Below are 19,193 nucleotides of genomic sequence, written 5' to 3'. Positions count from 1 at the left end.
GATGATTTGGATACTCAAAACTTTGAGAAGTTTGATGAGGTTTTTGTTCTATCTTTTTGCTTCTTTATTTTAAACTAATAATGCCCGATAGTCCTTGAATTTTTATATATTTTACTGTATGTTTAGGAAGATCATCAAACTCTGACACCCTCCTCTAGAACAGGACCATGGAGAAAAGTAAGTCGAGTTTCATTACCTTTCCTTTTCAATAACATAACCGGCGTTAAGCATGATGATAAGCAATGACAACAATAGTACATATTAGTATATTACTAAGCCTATACATCCTAATCGAATAATTAACTTATTATCTTCTTTAAATGTTTTTACCGAGAATAGTTTGAAGAGAAAAAGACTAGAATAGCACTAAACCAAGTTTTTGTTTCCAAAGTAGCACTCAAGGCTCAAAGTCACAAAAATATGTTTCATTAAAGAGGTAAATATACACTTATACCCCTTGGGTTAATTAATCCAAACCTTAGGGTTTAGAGTTAAGGGGTGGGGTTTTGGAATTAGGATTTTAAATTTTATAAAAGATAAATACTAAAATAAAAAATAAAAATTTTAAAAACAGTTTCAAAAAGTATTTTTAAATTATAAAAATAAAATTTCAAAAAAAAAAAAATTCAAAAAAAAAAAAATTTCAAAAAAAAATTTATAAAAATTTCGAATCTGAAAACATATAATCTGAAACTATAAAAAAAATTATTTTTTTTTATTTTTTTTTATTTTTATTTTTATTTATTTTTGTTTGTTTATTTAATTTTAAACCAAGGGTATTAGGGATATTTTACCCTTTAATGAATGTCATTTTTGTGACTTTCTCCTTCTAATGCTATTTTTGAGACATAAACTTCAAAATGTGCTATTATTGACAATTGCCCTAGTTTGAATTTGAACATTTCGAAAATACAAGAACTTTGTACGTAACTTCACTTTTACACTCCTTCTCTTTAATTTGTCTCTGCAGATGTTATCTTCAAAAGACATAAACTTTGTTGGCTACACATACAAAAACTTCGAAATCGTCAACGACTATCAAGTCCCTGGAATAGGTATCTTCATATTTTTACAGATATTAAATGCTTTATAAATAATTCTTGATTAACAACAAAACACTAACTAATGTTACGGTTTATTTATTTTAAAATTCCAGCGGAACTGAAGAAGAAAGATACAAAAGCAAAGAGGCCATCCGTTAGAGCAGGTGCAACGGAGGATGACTCCGAGTCCGTCACACGGGTCCGTCGAAAAAATGATAATATAAAATGATTATTAATGCTTAAAACATTAAGGATTGGTCCGTGATTAGCATGTTGACGGACTCGATCCTTGGGGCACGTGGCGAAAGGTGAGTGGATGAAGCGAGATTGGGTTAGGGGGTGTTGAGAAAAATTAGGTCATTCGACCGACGGAAAGAAAAAAAAAATTTCTCTCGACGCTCTCGACTCTCGACGGCGATTTCGTAAACCCACCATCGCGATTGGTCTCCCTCGCATCCTGAAGGTAAATCGAAGGCTTGTCTGCTATTTTCATCGATCTAGAGTCGCTGTTTCTTCTTTTCCTGTCAATCAAGGGTTTTTTTTTTCGATTTTGGGATTTTCCGTTTTAAAATTTGGGCATGGGATCGATTTTGGTATAAAACGAAAGAGGGGTTTTGGTTTATATCGTTTCTTTCGCTTTGTTCATTTTGTTTCTTCTCGATTTTGGTTAGATAAAGGATTCATTGAAATTCAATTCGTGTCTTCTCGATTTTGTGTGTCTATGTCGATATGATTGTGTGTCTTTCTCTTTTATGAAGATCGTTGCTAATCTGTGCTGCTTGTTTGTCTCTTATGGTGGAGGTTAACGATAATGGGTCAATATAGCTACAGCCAGCCGTCCTCATCATCCGCGGAGGTGGATGTAACCGCACTTCTCGAAGAAGAAGCTCAGTTGTACGCGGATGAAGCTCGGTTGCACCCGGAACGTGCAACGGCGGATGAGGCAGAGAGTAGCTTCGATATAGAGAAAGCGGTTCACGAGGCGACTCTCGACTTTCAGACGCAGCTAAGGCGGGTTAATGAAGAAGGTACAGAGAGAGAGCAGAAGCTGCTGCTGCTAGAGAAGAGTGTGCACGAGTTAGGAAAGGATTTAGCACGAGTTAAGCTAATGGGGTGCGTACTAGTGGTGATAGCTTTGCTATTCTTCGTTCTACGTGGTAAGTTATAGAGTTCATTGGAATTAATATATAGATTAATCGATGGTTTGACAACATTTGACTGCATTATCTTATGTTTTTGCAGGAGTTCCTTCAAAGGCTTCAACCGGGACTATTCTATCACCTCAGGAGTGGCCAAATAAGTCAGGTACTACGGTTTTAATCACTTCTCTTTGGATTTTCTCTTGAAAAGAAATTCTTATTGTTAGAATGCTTTGAATGGTGTTTGGTGGTAGAATAAAAATTAGGACTGTAATAATAAATGCTACTGAATAACTTTATGTCTTCCCACCCCGTTTGATTTGATTGGTTTTAAATAGGCTAGTATGCTTCCTATCATCACCTCTGTTTCCTAGTATAGTACTTAGGATGTGATTATTGTTAAATGCTTGTAGTTTGCTTCCCATCTTCCTAACTGCTCAACTTTAATTGTATAATAAATAAACATGGCTTACTTAAGCCTCTGTGTAACTAGTAGAGTAACACAGAAAAAAAACTAGAGAGATGGATGGTTTCACAAACCTTCTGCATAGTCAAATACCTATAGACCTTGAGTCACCCGAACCTTATTGGTTCGGGTCTGAAGTTCCTGCTCAGTTTCCTAGCCAAGTCCCTGCTGAGTCTCCTAGCCAAGTCCCTGCTGAGTCTCCTAGCCAAGTCCCTGCTCAGTCTCCTAGCCAAGCTGCTGCCGAGAGGAGGAAATATTGTCCTAAAGAAGATAAGATCCTTATTGGTGCTTGGCTTAACACCAGTAAGGATCCTATCATTGGCAACGAGCAGAGAGTTGGGGCTTTCTGGAAGCGTATTGTAGAGTACTACAACGCAAGCCCTCTGCTCGTTGGTCAAATTCCGCGAGAGATTACTTCTTGCAAACAGAGGTGGAGTAGGATCAACGGGGAAGTATGCAGGTTTACTGGATGCTACGATGCAGCTTTGAGGGCGCAGAAAAGTGGGGAAAATGATGATGATCTGATGAAGAATGCATTAAATATATACTTCACCAAGTATGGTTGCAAGTTCGCACTTGATCACTGCTGGAGGGAGCTGAGGCATGACCAGAAATGGGCCTCGATTTATGTGGCTAAGGAAGGTGGAAAGGAAAAGCGGAGGTCCGTCTTGGAGGTTGATACAGAAGAAGCGGACGTCGGAGATCCAGAGGAGAGACCAATCGGGGTTAAGGCTGCGAAAGGTGGCAGTAAGAAGAAGAAGAGTGGTAGAGAAGAAGAGTTGTCCAAGCTTCAGAACGTGTTAGAACTTAAGGAAAAACTTTCAAAAAACAAACTCCTTGATCGCTTGCTGGCGATGAAAGAGCCTTTATCTGATATCGAAAAATCACTTAAACTGAAGCTAATGTCTGAAATGATATGATGTGAACTCTGTGTTGATTGAGGTTGCTTAGTAGTCCCTGTGTACTATGTTGTTTCATGTTATTTTACAGCTAAGCTAACATGTTTTAATATGTTGTTGCAGGTTAGGTGAAGTAGTCACGGGCGTCTGAGTGTTTTGGTCTTTAGCAAGATGAAGTAGTCACGGATACATTTGGAGTAGTGAGAGCATTTTGGATTGTAGCTCCAGCTCACAAGTGACGGGGTAGTTGTTTTCTATAAGTAAAAGCTCTCTATGTTTCTCATTGTACTAAACATCAGAAAGCTTTGTAATATTTGTGAACCAAGATCTCTTTCTACTCTTGTAATAGCTCTCAACTCAGGTTACTCTCTAACTATGGTTCTAGTTATTTTTCATGCACTTGTTTCTTGCTTACATCTTCTATTGATTCCCGTTACATCTTCTAGGTCAGAAGTAATTAAATAGTGTTTTTAGTTTACGGTTCTAATGGATAATTAGTTTATACGAACTGTGCAATGTGCATTAACCGACCTTTGCTCTCAATATTCTTGATAGACATATCTAATAATCAACAACTTGCTTATCAAGTTACCTCTCCAACGATAATCTTCATATCTTTTATAACCATGGAAGCTGAATGCAATTCTAGAAATGACTTTGTTATTCATTAAATTACTTCTTAGTATACTTTTGGATCAACTGAAAATAATAATATTTTTTCACCGTAGGAATATCTACTAATGTCATCATCATCATCATCTGATGATGTCGACGAAAGATTGGATGATATTATCGACGAAATCGTCGAAGATACATACAATGATATTGTGGAGCCCCAACCGAATAATCGACGGAGACGTGCTTATGTAGAACGATATCGTGAAGGAGGCCATAACCGTTTATGGAATGACTACTTCAGCGTAGACGCGACGTACTCGGCACAGTTCAGACGGCGTTTTCGCATGAATAAGGATTTATTCACGCGTATTGTCTATGAACTCTCAGAGAACATTCCGTTCTTTCAACATAGACAAGATGCAACCGGGAGGTTTGGTCATACACCGCTTCAAAAATGTACGGCAGCAATTCGTCAGCTTGCTTATGGTTCTGCAGCTGATGCGGTTGACGAGTATCTCCGAATTGGTGAGAGCACTGCACTTTTGTGTTTACATAAGTTCACTGATGGAATCATCCGGTTGTTTGGACAAGAGTATCTACGAAGACCCTCACCGGCGGATCTTCAAAGACTTCTCGATATTGGAGAGACACGAGGGTTTCCTGGGATGGTCGGGAGCATTGACTGTATGCATTGGGAGTGGAAAAATTGCCCAACCGCTTGGAAAGGACAATACACACGTGGATCAGGAAAACCGACAATTGTATTAGAGGCTGTAGCTTCACAAGATCTTTGGATATGGCACGCCTTTTTCGGTCCTCCAGGTACCTTAAACGATCTCAATGTCCTCGATCGGTCTCCTGTTTTTGATGACATTTTAGAAGGTCGTGCCCCTAGGGTAAAGTACGTGGTCAACGGGCATCGATATAAATTGGCGTACTACCTCACAGACGGGATATATCCAAAATGGTCAACATTTATCCAATCTATTACACTCCCCCAAACTCCTAAACAAGAATTATTTGCTAAAGTTCAAGAAGCAACCCGTAAAGATGTGGAGCGGGCTTTTGGAGTTCTACAAGCCCGGTTTGCGATTGTAAAAAACCCGGCTCTTTCAATGAACAAGGCAAAGATAGGGAAGATTATGAGAGCATGTATCATACTACACAACATGATAGTCGAAAATGAACGAGATGGATACATTCGTTATGATATTTCAGAATTTGCAGAAGGAAACGTCACCAGAAGTTCAGAGGTCGAAACCGAGAGGCCTACAAATCTGAATAATATGTTTCCCAATCGGAATGATCTTCGTGATAGGCAAATACATGAACGATTGAAGAATGATTTAATCGAAAATATTTGGAACAAATTTGGTGAAGAAGATTAATAATTAGCTCTTTTAAGTTTTGTCATTGTCTCTTTTTTAAAAAAAATTCAATGTATTGTAATATTTTTACTTCTAATAATTTAAAATAATTTTTCATTTTTAAAAAAAAATTTTTTTCTCTAAGGACTCCTATTCGGATATCACCATTGCACCCACCTTCTTAACATAAATCCTTAACTATTTAAAAAAAAAAAAAAAAAAAATTTAATAATAAAAAAATGGTAAGGACTCCCCTTGGGGGATGACCATTGCATATGCTCTTAGGTCACTATTCGGTACGTGAAAACCTCCCTCTCCCATGCAACCAAAACTCTCACATCCACTTTTATATCTATTCGTAGCCCTAATAACTGGTTTAACGTGTGTGACAATCTAACAGAGAGCGAATCATCAGAGTCGTCATCGGACACGTCACAAATGGTGGCTAGTACGGAGAAATATACAATCAACCGTTGTTTCTCGAATCCGGCATCTCGTGAAATTGAACGAAAGCTGAGACGTCAAGAGTCCAAGTAGATTATCTATCTATTCTACATATGTGCCAAACTAAACCTGAACTATTGAATTTCAAGTTACAGTAAACCGAAATTAGTCCAAAGAAGATTATCTATATACAATCTGGAGATTCTTCTGAATAACTATTCTCACTTTCTCTTTCTTTTCACTCTATTTTTCTTATATTAGCCCTAATTTGTAAGATGGAATACATTCTGTAATATTTAATTAATCTAATTATATAACCGGTTGTTTAGTTAGCTAATTAACCCTAATGATCATGTATTGATAAATCCGTTTTAAATTATACGTAAGAGAACCAGTCAGTAGATATTGATACAAACACTAAAACGAGTTCTATAATCACTAGATATTGATACAAACACTAAAATGAGTTCTATAATCACCAGTTAGACCTAAGAAACAAACATTAAAACCAATAGAATAAAAGTTGATATAAAACAAACATTTAAACGAGTTCAAGTCTCCATTGTGGAAACCCTATAACCGGAAATAAAATCAACTAATAAAGGAGTTACATACAAATATCAAGAACTATATTCAGCGTATCAATCTTTAGGCATGACTTGATCCGCATGTACTCCCGAGTCTTGAGGTTGAGGAACTGGTTCCAGCATGCGTTTTAATATCTCTTCTTGCACTTCTTGTTCTTCTTGTTGAGTCATGCTTACCTCCATATTTTGCAAAATCAAACCAACCTCTGGGCCACCAAAATCACAACGTAAATCATCCCACTCAGGATCACGGAGAAGACTCTGTAAATCTATATGCTGTTGCTCTTGATCTTGTGGTTGCTTGACGTCGCCATGTTCGTTTGCTACCATCGTCATGTCATTCTGATAGGCAAAACCAGCTTCTTGTTGCTCTTGTTTCGGTAAGACGTTGGTGTTGTTGTGATTCTCCACCTGAGATGGGACAAGAGGAAGCTGTCCATGGTTGTCGTTGCTCTGAGGAGGAGGAGGCATGACTTCCGAGTCTTGAGCTTGGGGAACCGGTTCCAGCAGTTTTAATAGCTCTGGCGCAATCGGTCCATCCTCTGGGCCATCAAAACCAAAATCATCCGAAAGGAGATAGCTCAGTAGATCTTTTATCCGTTGCTCTTGATCTTGTTTGACGTCGCCATGTTCTTTCTCTACCATCATCTTCATGTCGTTATGATTAGCAAAACCAGCTTCTCGTTGCTCTTGGTTCGGTAAGACGGTGTTGTTGTTGTAGCTCTCCACCTGAGATGGGACAAGAGGACGCTGTCCATGGTTGTTGTTGCTCTGAGGAGGAGGAGGAGGCATGACTTGAGCCGCATGTACTCCCGAGTCTTGACCTTGAGGAACCGGTTGCACCAGTTGTAATCTCTCTTCTTCCAGTTCTCGTAGTTGTTGTTGAGTCAAGCTTACGTCCATATTTGGCATAATCAAATCACTACTAAAACGCAAATCATCCCACTCAGGATCATAGAATAAACTCTGTCGATCTATTTGCTGTAGCTCTTGCTGATATTGTTGTTTGATGTCGCCATGTTCTTTCTCTACCATCATCGTCATGTCATAATGATTAGCAAAACCACCTTCTCGTTGCTCTTGGTTCGGTAAGACGGTGTTGTTGTTGTAGTTGTTCTCCACCTGAGATGGGGCAAAATTGGTATCCCACGAGAGACACGGTGCTTGGTTGACATTGCTCGGAAGAGGAGGAGGAAGGGGAAGAGTGGGTGGATCTTCTTGCTCTTTCCCTTCGTCTAGAATTTTCAAGAGTTCATCAATGTCAATCGTAAGATTATCATCAAAAGCAATATCATCCAATGGATGAGGTTCTTGGTTGTCGTTGCTCTGCTGCAAAGGAGGAAGGAGAAGAGGATCTGGTGAATCTTGTTGTTGATTGACGTCGTTGCCTTGGTTAAAACTTGGCATGAGTCCATAGCCAGTCATATCACCCTCTGCGTTATGATAAGCGATATCTCCCAATGGATAATGTTCTTGGTTAACGTTGGTCTGAAAAGGAGGATGTAGAAGATTAAGTGAATCTTCTTGGTCTTGTTGTTGTTGCTGATGTTGATTGAAGTCGCCACGGCCATTCGGATAAACAACATCTTCCAATAGATTCTGTCTTTGGTTGTGGTTGCTCCGCAGATGACGATCTACAAGAATATAATCTTCTTGCTCTTCTGGTTGTTGCTGAGGTTGATTGACGTTGCCACCTTCGTAACCTTGCATAGCAGAACCAGCTTCTTGCTGCTCTTGGTTTGGTAAGACTACGTCGTTGTTGTTGTTGTTGTCTTTTTTCACATGATCAACCTGATGAGCAGCAGGGACATGGGGTTTGAATGTCTCGTCACTATGAAGTAGTCTGACATGACACAAGACCAAATCATGGAACTCATCACCATTCCTGTGAAGGGAATACTCATCCATGTGCCAGTCAGTCTTCTCCTTCTCTAACTCCCCCGCCACGTTCTTTTTGAACACCAGTTCCGTCTTGTAACCCATCAACTCCTTGTCATTCTTCTTTATGTCTTTTTTCTTACCTACTGATTTCCACGTGCCCCCTAAGCTATCTCCGTTACTCGGTACCATCCGGCTCACTGACCTGACACCTCTTATCTTCCTCGGAACAAAATAGTACCATTCGTTTCTACTATACAGAGGGTTCGTGTCGTGATGGAGAAGCCACGGCGCGTCTCCGTAGACGTTCAACGTTTTGATGAAACCGCTTATGTTCTTCTCCACCTTGTTCTTAAGATGAAGCTTCACCAACCCCAACTCCGTTGGTTGAAATCGCGAACCACGCGGATACGTACGCATAGTTATGACAAATAACAAGAACGAAGGAAAGGAATCAATCTGTGCTCTTTGTTTCTGTTTTCTTTTGCTGAGAATGAGTTTCAGGGAGTAGGGGAATCACTATATATAATTACATGCAGTTTCCTTTTTTTTTTTTAATGTCGGTTTAAGTAAATTTTTTTTTTCATTATATCAGATATATCTATCATATTTTTTTAGAAGGTTAATTACAATGATCACCTTAATGAATTAAATTTATTGTCAAAATATTATTATTAATTAATTTTATTTAAATTTTTGTTAATAATTGTTTCCAAATCACTTTATTATCAAAGAGGCAATATCTTTATAAATATGTATATATAATTTTTATATAAAACATTTATTTAATAAAATCGAATTTCCTTTTATAAAACTCAAAACGAATTTTCTTAAATTATAAATAATAAAAATAATTTTATATAAATCAAAATAAATTATAATAAAAAGATAATATCTTAGTATAAAATTATATCTAAACCCTATAATTTAAGAAAAACTAATTGTTTTATATTATATATCAAAAATGTATTATCAAAAAGGAAATATATTTAATATATAATTAATATCCAATTTTCTTATGTGTACAACATGTTGTTTAATGAACAAATATGTATATATAATTTTTATATAAAACAATTATTTAATAAAAACGAATTTCCTTTTATAAAACTCAAAACGAAGAGATCACACTAATAGCTCCTAAACGCTCGCAGCAGGAGCAGTTGCAACATTGGCAAAAGAATAGAAGTATGCTTGTATGTACCACACACTCCTCTTTGGCTCTCTTTCGCTAATATGTAAACGCAAATACAAATTTAAACCAATATCATATTATCTATATTTTATTAGAGTTTTTTTTTGAGAAAAAGACCAAAATAGCACTAAACCAAGTTTTTGTTTCCAAACTAGCATTCAAAGTCAAAAGTCACAAAAATAGCACTCAAGGGATGGAGTTTAGGGTTTAGAATTTAGGGTTTAGGGTTTAGAGTTTAGGTTTTAGGGTTTAGAGTTGAGAAGTGAGGTTTTGGGGATAAGATTTCAAATTTTGAAAAATAAAAAAATTTAAATTTTTCAAAAGATAAAATGCTATTTTGGTCATTTTAGTTTTTGATTGCTATTTTTGTGATATAAACTTAGAAAAGTGCTATTTTGGAGATTTGCCCTTTTTTTTTCTTTTTAAATAATATATATATATATATATATATATATATATAATTATAAGTTTTCTTTAGTAAGAGCATGTGCATCGTTGGAACCCCATTTGGGGTTTCAGATTTTTAATTTTTTTTTTCATCAAAAAAAAAAGAAAAAAAAAAAATCAATCGCGGGCTGCCACGTATCAGTGAAGCCTGCGAAAATCACAAAAACCCTAAAAAAATCGATCTTTAGACAACCTCCATCAGATATTTTAGAAAAGGGTTCTAAAGAAAAAAACAAAATAAAAATAAATAAAAAATGAGTTAAAAACATAGAACAGGTGTTTAGTACTACTTTTCTGAATTTCTTTCCTTTTTGAGAGATGTTTTGAGTATCTTTGTTGGGTAACGTTTCTGAATATCAAGCTTCTGTTTTGCAGCTTAAGGTAGATAAGCTTAGGTTGGTTGAGGTTTGTGGAACATCAGAATCTGAATTCTCTTGTGTAAGTGACATTGTTTTCTTATTTATTTTTCTGATTCTTGAATGTTCAAGTACTGATTTAGAGTTCGTGGATTATTCAAACAGGTCTCCACCTCCATGATAGATCTTTGCTATGACTGTGTTGGGGTCTCTAAGGAGAAGAAAGAGGCAAAAAAAGTTAAAGGAAACCGGGGTATGTTTACTCTTAATACTCTCTAATACTAGTCTGAACATAGGTTTCAAATCGAGCAAAATAATTTGATAATGTGAACATTCTCCTCAGAGTTGCTTGATGTGTTACCTGGAAATATCTTTGAGGATGTGCAATAATCTTTTTGATCTATATCAGATATGGTTCTTACCCATTGAGAGGGAAGTATTGTCATGAGATGGCTTTGAGGATCCTCCTTGCCAGCATTGAGGTTTGTTTATCTTAACCATTTCTTCTTTTCGATGTAACATTCTTGTGTCTTGTGCTGATAAACGATGCAAACACGATATGTTGATTGTGTAATGTCTTTATGTCTTTGTGTCACGGGTGGAACATTGCGAGTTGTTCTGTTGTTTTGTTTTTTTCTTGCGTTATGGAATCAAGATAGTTTTGTTGTTTTCTTGTGTCATTGTCTTTAAAATACTATCTTGTACTGAACAACTCTTGTAAACAATTTGTGCAATCTTCTCCTTCTCATATTCTTCTTTCTCTCATCCAAATTCAAAATATTCATCTAAATCTAAAAAAAATCAATCTTGAAACAATTTTTTTTAGAAACCCTTAATTAAGAAACTACCAATGGAGCACAAAAACTATGAGTTTCTTAACTAAAATTTCTAACTAACATTTATTATTATAAAAGTCTTTTAAGAAACTCAAATGGGGTTATAGGGATAATCACGCTCTTACAGGTACAAGACTCCATATCTCCACATATATATAGCACAGCCTCTGTATTTTATGAACCATGTAGTTAAATATAGAAGAAGAACTGAAGTTAGATTCTTGAAATTTTGGAACTTGGCAGAGAAGGAGAAGATGAGGATGAGATGATAGGGCTTGTGGTGAATAGAGTTTTAGCTGAAGTGAACAATACACCAGAGCAAGTTGGAGAATACACGGTTGGCTTGGAGTCACGTGTTGATGATTTGATGAGTTGGAGAAAGTTGGAGAATACACGGTTGGCTTGGTTGCGCCAGAACTCTAGTGGTGACACGAGCACCCTTCCTGCAAAATGAGAAACTTTTTTACTTTAGTGAATGCTCTCAACTGAGCCTCTGAAAATGAATAAGTTCTTCAACTCTCTATGAATTAACCTGTTCTTGACCGTTTCTGTCCTAATGAATCAGGCGACACTACTGCATTGGTTTTCTGCTGCTTCTTCGAATCTTTCTCCAGTGTTACCTTCGCATTACAATAACAAAGGAGGCAATTCAACTACTATAAACCAACAACATGATCACCACAGGATCATTGGTTACAAGGTATCATTATGATTCACATTTGAATAATCTCAGGGAACATAGTCTACCTCTTGATCAAAGTCGATCTTCCTGATTGTTTTTCCCACTGATAAGTTGTCTTTAACCTTGGACGTTGAATGAGTCATAGGCTCCAAATCACCACCTTTAAGGATCTTCTCACTTTTCTTCTTTGGTTTTCCATTCTTTCCGGGCTTGTTACTATCGCTTAGAGGTGTTTTTGTCACCTTGAGCTTACCTTTTCCCTATTCTGATTCTTTTGCAGTACTCATACTTGAGTTTATCAACATTATCTGCACCAGTATGCTTCTTTTCCGCTGGCGATATCACTTGGTCACTGATAAGCTCACATTCATCTTTTGCTACAGCACCGCACTTAGCCTTACTCAAACCACCTTCAAGTAGGGAAAGCGTGTGCACATCTTGCCTGTTGATGATACCGTTGAAGGTGTCACCGGAAACCTCTCGATGCTTACCTCAAACGTAAGTTAGCTTTGTTGTTGTTGTTGTTGACTTGGTATATGAATAGGGTTTATCTAGAATTGGTCAAAATTGCTAGTTGATCTATCATTGTGATTCAAAGGTTTGGTTTTTATGAGAACATGTTTCATTTTTCTCATAGGCATTGAAGAAGAGAAGTTAAAAAAAAATAAAGAACTTCAATGGGATTCTCCCATGGGACCTTCTCAAAATTAATTATATCAATAAGAGTTCTTAACTTCATAAAGTACACATTTAACAATTAAACTAATGGTCAGAACCCATCAAAAGTTCTAACCATTGGACATGCTCTTGTCTCATAGTTTTTCTTACCGGTTTTTATTTTTTTTGCGGGGTCCACGCCTGAAAGTCCCTCTAAGGACCCCGAGATGCACATGGTCTAAGGTGTGTAACATGAGGTTATTCTTGGTGTAAACACTTGCAGGCTTACTCAACCGTTGGTACACCAGACTACATTGCACCTGAAGTCTTGTTAAAGAAAGGGTACGGCATGGAATGTGTCTGGTACGTCCACACGTGCCAAATTATACTTTGTTAATAATAGTTATAAAATTTTCAAGTATTTGAAAAGTAGTATGGAAATTAATAGGTGGTCACTAGGAGCTGTTTTAATGTACGAGATGCTGTTGTATATCCACCGTTTTACGCCGACGACCCAATGTCAACTTGTAGAAAGGTTGCAATCTTTTTAATAAATCATTTACTTGAATTTTCCTATCAGTTTCACTTATTTATTAGTTATAGACTTATGATTCTGTATAAATCAGATAGTGAATTGGAAAGCACATTTGAAGTTCCCTGACGAAGCAAGGCTATCACGAGAGGCTAAAGATCTCGTTGGTAAGCTTTTGTGTAACGTTAACCAACGACTCGGTGCCTCTCAAATTAAGGTATCATTCTCTCTTGTTTTTTCTTGTATAATAGTTCAAGTTGAAGTTTAGAGCATGTTTAATTTTTTATCAAATTAATAGCTAACGAGCTGCGAATGTTAATGGATGTGGCAGTCACATCCATGGTTCGAAGGTGTTGAATGGGAAAAGATTTACCAAATGGAAGCTGCTTATATCCCTGAGGTCAACGATGATTTGGATACTCAAAACTTTGAGAAGTTTGATGAGGTTTTTGTTCTATCTTTTTGCTTCTTTTTTTTAAACAAATGATGCCCGATATTCCTTGAATTTTTATATACTTTACTGTATGTTCAGGAAGATCATCAAACTCTGACACCCTCCTGTAGAACAGGACCATGGAGAAAAGTAAGTCGAGTTTCATCATTACCTTTCCTTTTCAATAAGATAACGGGCGTTAAGCATGATGATAAGCAATGACAACAATAGTACATATTAGTATATTACTAAGCCTATACATCCTAATCGAATAATTAACTTATTATCTTCTGTAAATGTTTTTACCGAGAATAGTTTGAATTTGCACATTTCGAAAATACATGAACTTCGTACGTAACTTTCACTTACACTCTTTCTCTTTAATTTGTCTCTGCAGATGTTATCTTCAAAAGACATAAACTTTGTTGGCTACACATACAAAAACTTCGAAATCGTCAACGACTATCAAGTCCCTGGGATAGGTATCTTCATCTTTTTACAGATACTAGGGCTTTTTCCGGGCTACGCCCGGATTGTTTTACAATTTTTAATTTAATTTATGTTTTTACCATTTTATTTGAGTGTATACATATATAATGGTACTGATTGTAAAAATAAAAATCCTCAGATAAATATTAAAAATTTAAACTATTTCTGTCAATCAAATTTAAGAGAATTAAAACTCAAAATTTATTATTATTCTTATATTTTTGATTGAGGTTCATATGAAAACAACTATTAAATTGGCAACTAATTTAAACTTTAGAATAATTGAGTTTTCATTTTTCTACTAACGATAAATTTTTACTTACGCTATTGAAAATTAGGTTCTCTTTTGCATTGATCCTTGGATTTTCATTATATAATTAGTATATATATCGATTTTTTTTTATCTTTCTTCAGAAAGTGGTGGTGAAATTAGGAACAATTGAAATACAGTGATTGAAGATACAATGGTCATGAGATGTGTTGTAAGAATCATGTCATTATTTTCTTGCCATGCGAGAAAGAAATTTAGAACAAAATATCCTAGCTAATATTAGTATTTTGCAACATCGATTTCAGTATTTGGTATGTTACTTCTCAATATCCTGATGAAATGAAGAGAGTCTTGGGATGATTTACTGAGAAAACCGGTAACCTTTAAATAGCACATTTTACAGATTAAATCTCCAAAACATTATTTGAGAAGTAATTTGCTATGTGTCATTACTATATTGATTTTGGAAAAGAAAATGCTGACACATTATTTTAACTATGATGGCATGCTTTAAATTTAGTTGTGGCATATATATTTATATTTAATGTTGATTTATATTTTTGGTAAGTTTTTTAAAATATGTTAATAACTTATAAATCATCATTAATATAACAATAAATAATACAATAGTAGGAAGAAAAATGCTGTTCAAAAAAAAGGAACAAAAATATTATTATTATTTTAATTTTTTTTAATATACTATGTAATTTTTACTACAAATTATTCAACATTTTATGCAGTTTCATTTAAATTGTAATTTTATAATCTCAATATCATTAGTTTCTTTTTAATATCTACAAATTTTAAAATATTATTTAGTTTTTTATTTGAACAATTATATATCTAACAAAAATTTCTTTTAATTTTATAGAATTTGATTTAATATATTTTAACCAAAAGAAATAAATAAAAACCTTTTCAAGATTATAATTTAAAATATATTCATATATATTATTATTTGAACAAAAACATATGTATTATTACATATAAATTTGAATAAAAAGTATTTATCTTACCTTAACTTTTGCATATAGTTAAATGAAGATTTAAAATTAAATTGTAATTAAATAATAGACCTTAAAATTAATAAAATTCTATTTTTAAATATTGAAACTTCTATTTCTACACCTAGTGCAAAAATCACCTAGTAGACTATTAATATGTCAGACAAAAAGAAATTGTTTTCTTAGTTCAGGTTGTAGAAAGGAGGAGTATGTAGTCTAGATCCTCCGTTTTCATGTATGGTAGAGACCTTGACAAATTATACACTATGGGGACGACTCAGTATTCTCTAAAAGGTGAATTGCCAAATCCATCAGCTCAAATGTGAAATTAAACGTAAGAAAGAAGAAAAATAATGATAACAAAGCATAGGGATTTTCTATTTTTATTTGAGTGTATACATATATGATGGTACTGATTATAAAAATAAAAATCTTCAGATAAATATTAAAAATTTAAACTATTTCTGTCAATCAAATTTAAGAGAATTAGAACCCAAAAATTTATTATTATTCTTATATTTTTGATTGAGAATATTATAGAAATTCTATAATCAAAATTTTATATGAAATCAGGATACCGGTTGGTTGGTGATGTTGATTTTTCAGAAGCTTCTAATGGTGTCCCTGGTGGTGTAGGCCTAATGACAGTGGCAATGCTGCTCAGAAACACCTTAGACGGCGCCAAGCGGGTCATTGGCCAGTAAAATATCCTTTCTGTATGTAATCTAAGGTACATTTCTATAATTGTGTTCTCGGCTTTGATGGCAAATTCCTAATACCATGGATGCTACAAGCCATCCTGAACCTCCCACCTAAGATGCTTTAGGTCTATCTAAAGTAGTTTCCAAGACAACGGCAGAAACACACTCATGCTTTCTGCAGTTGAACAAAGTCTTGTAAGTAAAACGAATCATGCAAGAAAGAGAGAAGATAGTAAAGTAGTGACTAAACTATGAGACACAAACCTGCACTGGGAGATAGAGTTTGAACTCCGGAGGAAGCTCTTCATCTGAGTAGAGACGTTCAGCAAAATAAATCCTTCTGAGACGGCAGTTAGCATGAACCTGAACTCGCAACATTCCATCCCTCATCCATCTTCAATGGCATTGTGCATATATATGGCTTTACTTACATATATTCAACTAAATAAATCACATTAAGATTAAACAATTACCAATCTGGTATTGAGACCCCATGAGTTATGCCATACGATTTCTTTATGCCCTCCTTGTCTTGAACAGTGATGCCAAAAAATCTTCACAATTTTTTTGTCATAAACAATGCTAGATTGCTTGACGAAGAAAAAAATAATAATGTGAGATTACAGCTTGTATACGACAGCCAATTGTTGGGAGGAAAGCCTGCAAATGGATTACAATGTTTGATTAGCTAGAGTAACCATTGTGGAGTTACCTTTTCTACATGTACATGTGCATTGGTTTTTTAGAGAATAAAATGGAATCAGAAAAGATCCTAAACTATTATTTGTATGAAACTCTTAACTGAAGCAAGGCGTTGACTTTTTTTGTTGCAATCCTTGCTCTTCTGGTACCTTGCTTCAGTTTATTTACTCTGTTGGCTTAATGTCTGAACTTCAAGCGGAAGAAGACCACCTTTTAGTTTCAAGTAACAAAAGATGTGATATATTAAAAACTCATCATACACAAAAATAACTGACGTGATTCAGAGAAAGGGCTATAAAAATATACATAGGATCTATAAAGGGCTATACAAATTACAGAGGACTAACAATTGCTTATAAAAACGATAAGATCACAAGGCAAATGATTTATTACAGCTTACCTTAGAGCTTTTTCTGCACCTGTAAACATAGACATGCACAATCAAAAGTACGGAGGTTGATTTGGGGTTATTTATGTAATATCAAAAGTCCGGGGGCAGAAGTGAAAGCAATGGAAATGTGAAGGACCAGACTTGCAAATAGTGCTGAAATCACCATTGTCGTTCTTCCTCATTCCGATCCGCAACAGGGTCACTGATCCCGACGACGGCGAAGGCTGAGCACGATGGTGAAGCTTGAACCGGCGCTCTCATGGTGGAAAGTAGCAGACTGAACCTAAGCCATGGCGATGGAGGAGAAGCTCGGGAGCGAGATTGAGACCACGATGACTCGAACTACGGACTCCGGTGACAGAGAAGAAGAATCGTGGAGGTTCAGGTGACGGAGCAAAATAACGACCACGACGGTGTGAAGCTGAATGCACGCATGAATTGCAGGGATTTGAAATGAAAGTATTGATTGCGGAGGATTGAATCGATTGATTCTACGACTCGTTGCTCTTCGATCCGAGAAAACGAAGTGATGAGGGTGAGGAGAATCGTCATCCTTCGAGATCGGATCTGATTTTTGTCGCAAACACAAAACACCCCGAAGCCCAAAGTGAAATCACATAAAGCCCAAAGCGTAATAACGAAGCCCGCGAAATATTAATCGACTTTAGACAGAGAAAAACCGTGAGTCTGACGTGGCGAAGGAAAAGAATCTGATTGGCCTGAATAAAAAATCTGACGTGGCACGCTGTATGCTCTGCGTATTCGGCTTTTAGTAGTGTTAGATTAAATGCTTTATAAATAATTCTTGATTAGCAACAAAACACTAATTAACTAATGTTACGGTTTATTTATTTTAAAATTCCAGCGGAACTGAAGAAGAAAGAGACAAAAGCAAAGAGACCATCCGTTAGGTCACTATTCGGTACGTGAAAACCTCTCATGCAACCAAAACTCTCACATCCACTTTTATATCTATTCGTAGCCCTAATAACTGGTTTAACGTGTGTGACAATCTAACAGAGAGCGAATCATCAGAGTCGTCATCGGACACGTCACAAACGGTGGCTGGTACAGAGAAACATATAGGGCCTGTTTGTTTCACCATTTGTCATCTCCATCCAAATGATTCATTTGCATGATCTATTCAGATGATCCATTCTCATTTTTGTGATTGTTTGTTTGTTCATCCACATGGCTCATCTAGATGAATCATCTAAATAGATTTTATGTTTGTTTCTTTATTTTCATTTTCATTCAAATGAGTTTAGTCAACAAATTACCAAAATACCCTTGTGTTGGTTTAATCATATGTTTGATATTAATTTTAACTATATTACATTTAATAATTAAGTTTCATATATTTACATTAGAATTATTTCAAAATTAACGAATTTTCTTTTTGCGGTTTGGACGAAAAAAAAAGATTTTTTGGTTTTAGCGAGAAAACACATTTTTCGGTTTAGGCGGAAAAACAAGATTTTTCGGTTCTGGCGGGAAAACAAGATTTTTCGGTTTTGGCGGGAAAATACAAATTTTCGGTTTTGGTGGAAAAAGAACTTTTTGGCGAAAAAACGTGTTTTTGGCGAGAAAACAAGATTTTTCGTTATTGGCGGGAAAACGCGTCTTGCGAATTTGGCAGGAAAACACGTTTTGGCGGGAAAATGCGTTTTTGCTGTTTTGGCGGGAAAACGTATTTTGCGGTTTTGGCGGGAAAACGCGTTTTTGGCGGAAAAATGTGTTTTTGTTGTTTTGGCGGTAAAACGGGGTTTTTGCGGTTTTGGCGGGAAAACGCGTTTTTGCGGTTTTGACGGGAAAACACGTTTTTGCGTTTTTACGGGAAAACACGGTTTTGCGGTTTTGACGGAAAAACGTGTTTTTGCGGTTTTGACGGAAAAACGCATTTTTGCGGTTTTAGCGGGAAAATACGTTTTGGCGGGAAAACGCGTTTTGCGGTTTTGGCGGGAAAACACGTTTTTCGCGGGAAAACGCGTTTTTGTGGTTTTTGCAGAAAAACGAGATTTTTTGGTTTTGGCGAGAAAATGAGATATTTCGGTTT

General features: G+C 35.8%; 4 protein-coding genes and 1 long non-coding RNA gene across 5 annotated transcripts; 3 read left to right on the top strand and 2 right to left on the bottom strand.

The window, feature by feature from the left end:
• The first annotated feature begins 2,704 nt into the window (after window positions 1-2,704).
• Window positions 2,705-3,698, top strand: LOC103844703 (glutathione S-transferase T3). Its single transcript, XM_033282283.1, has 2 exons — window positions 2,705-3,552; window positions 3,671-3,698. Exons 1-2 carry the CDS (start codon window positions 2,705-2,707, stop codon window positions 3,696-3,698), a joined length of 876 nt encoding a protein of 291 aa, XP_033138174.1.
• Window positions 2,781-9,891, bottom strand: LOC117129046 (phospholipase D A-like). Its single transcript, XM_033282405.1, has 2 exons — window positions 7,407-9,891; window positions 2,781-7,292 (listed from the first exon to the last, which is right to left on the bottom strand). The coding sequence occupies exons 1-2, from the start codon at window positions 8,859-8,861 to the stop codon at window positions 6,618-6,620; spliced, it is 2,130 nt and encodes a 709-aa protein (XP_033138296.1). The 5' UTR covers window positions 8,862-9,891; the 3' UTR covers window positions 2,781-6,617.
• Window positions 4,288-5,553, top strand: LOC103844705. Its single transcript, XM_033282282.1, has 2 exons — window positions 4,288-4,849; window positions 4,988-5,553. Exons 1-2 carry the CDS (start codon window positions 4,288-4,290, stop codon window positions 5,551-5,553), a joined length of 1,128 nt encoding a protein of 375 aa, XP_033138173.1.
• Window positions 9,892-9,913: 22 nt separating the features above from the next.
• LOC103844500 (serine/threonine-protein kinase CBK1) lies at window positions 9,914-18,499 on the top strand. The gene is made up of 11 exons (XM_033282463.1): window positions 9,914-11,402; window positions 11,519-11,700; window positions 11,841-12,455; window positions 12,898-12,977; window positions 13,063-13,149; window positions 13,241-13,363; window positions 13,478-13,591; window positions 13,679-13,729; window positions 13,977-14,061; window positions 18,003-18,059; window positions 18,158-18,499. The coding sequence occupies exons 4-11, from the start codon at window positions 12,969-12,971 to the stop codon at window positions 18,274-18,276; spliced, it is 645 nt and encodes a 214-aa protein (XP_033138354.1). The 5' UTR covers window positions 9,914-11,402; window positions 11,519-11,700; window positions 11,841-12,455; window positions 12,898-12,968; the 3' UTR covers window positions 18,277-18,499.
• Window positions 15,698-17,907, bottom strand: LOC103844499. Its single transcript, XR_628327.3, has 5 exons — window positions 17,147-17,907; window positions 16,847-16,956; window positions 16,518-16,704; window positions 16,309-16,438; window positions 15,698-16,219 (listed from the first exon to the last, which is right to left on the bottom strand). It is a non-coding gene; the product is annotated as an uncharacterized LOC103844499 (long non-coding RNA).
• Window positions 18,500-19,193: the final 694 nt, after the last annotated feature.

This window comes from Brassica rapa, chromosome A10 (assembly GCF_000309985.2).
Source record: "Brassica rapa cultivar Chiifu-401-42 chromosome A10, CAAS_Brap_v3.01, whole genome shotgun sequence".
NCBI lineage: Eukaryota > Viridiplantae > Streptophyta > Magnoliopsida > Brassicales > Brassicaceae > Brassica > Brassica rapa.
This window is presented reverse-complemented; position numbering and strand designations above follow the sequence as displayed.

Coding starts and splice junctions, on each gene's coding strand:
- LOC103844500 (XM_033282463.1), top strand. Junction 13,150..13,240: donor CAATGTCAACTTGTAGAAAG/GTTGCAATCTTT, acceptor TGTATAAATCAG/ATAGTGAATTGGAAAGCACA. Junction 18,060..18,157: donor ATCCGTTAGGTCACTATTCG/GTACGTGAAAAC, acceptor ACAATCTAACAG/AGAGCGAATCATCAGAGTCG.
- LOC103844703 (XM_033282283.1), top strand. CDS start 2,705: ATGGATGGTTTCACAAACCTTCTGCATAGTCAAATACCTATAGACCTT. Junction 3,553..3,670: donor TCACTTAAACTGAAGCTAAT/GTCTGAAATGAT, acceptor ATGTTGTTGCAG/GTTAGGTGAAGTAGTCACGG.
- LOC117129046 (XM_033282405.1), bottom strand. CDS start 8,861: ATGCGTACGTATCCGCGTGGTTCGCGATTTCAACCAACGGAGTTGGGG. Junction 7,293..7,406: donor AAGAAGAGAGATTACAACTG/GTGCAACCGGTT, acceptor GTCCCATCTCAG/GTGGAGAGCTACAACAACAA.
- LOC103844705 (XM_033282282.1), top strand. CDS start 4,288: ATGTCATCATCATCATCATCTGATGATGTCGACGAAAGATTGGATGAT. Junction 4,850..4,987: donor GATGGTCGGGAGCATTGACT/GTATGCATTGGG, acceptor TCGGTCCTCCAG/GTACCTTAAACGATCTCAAT.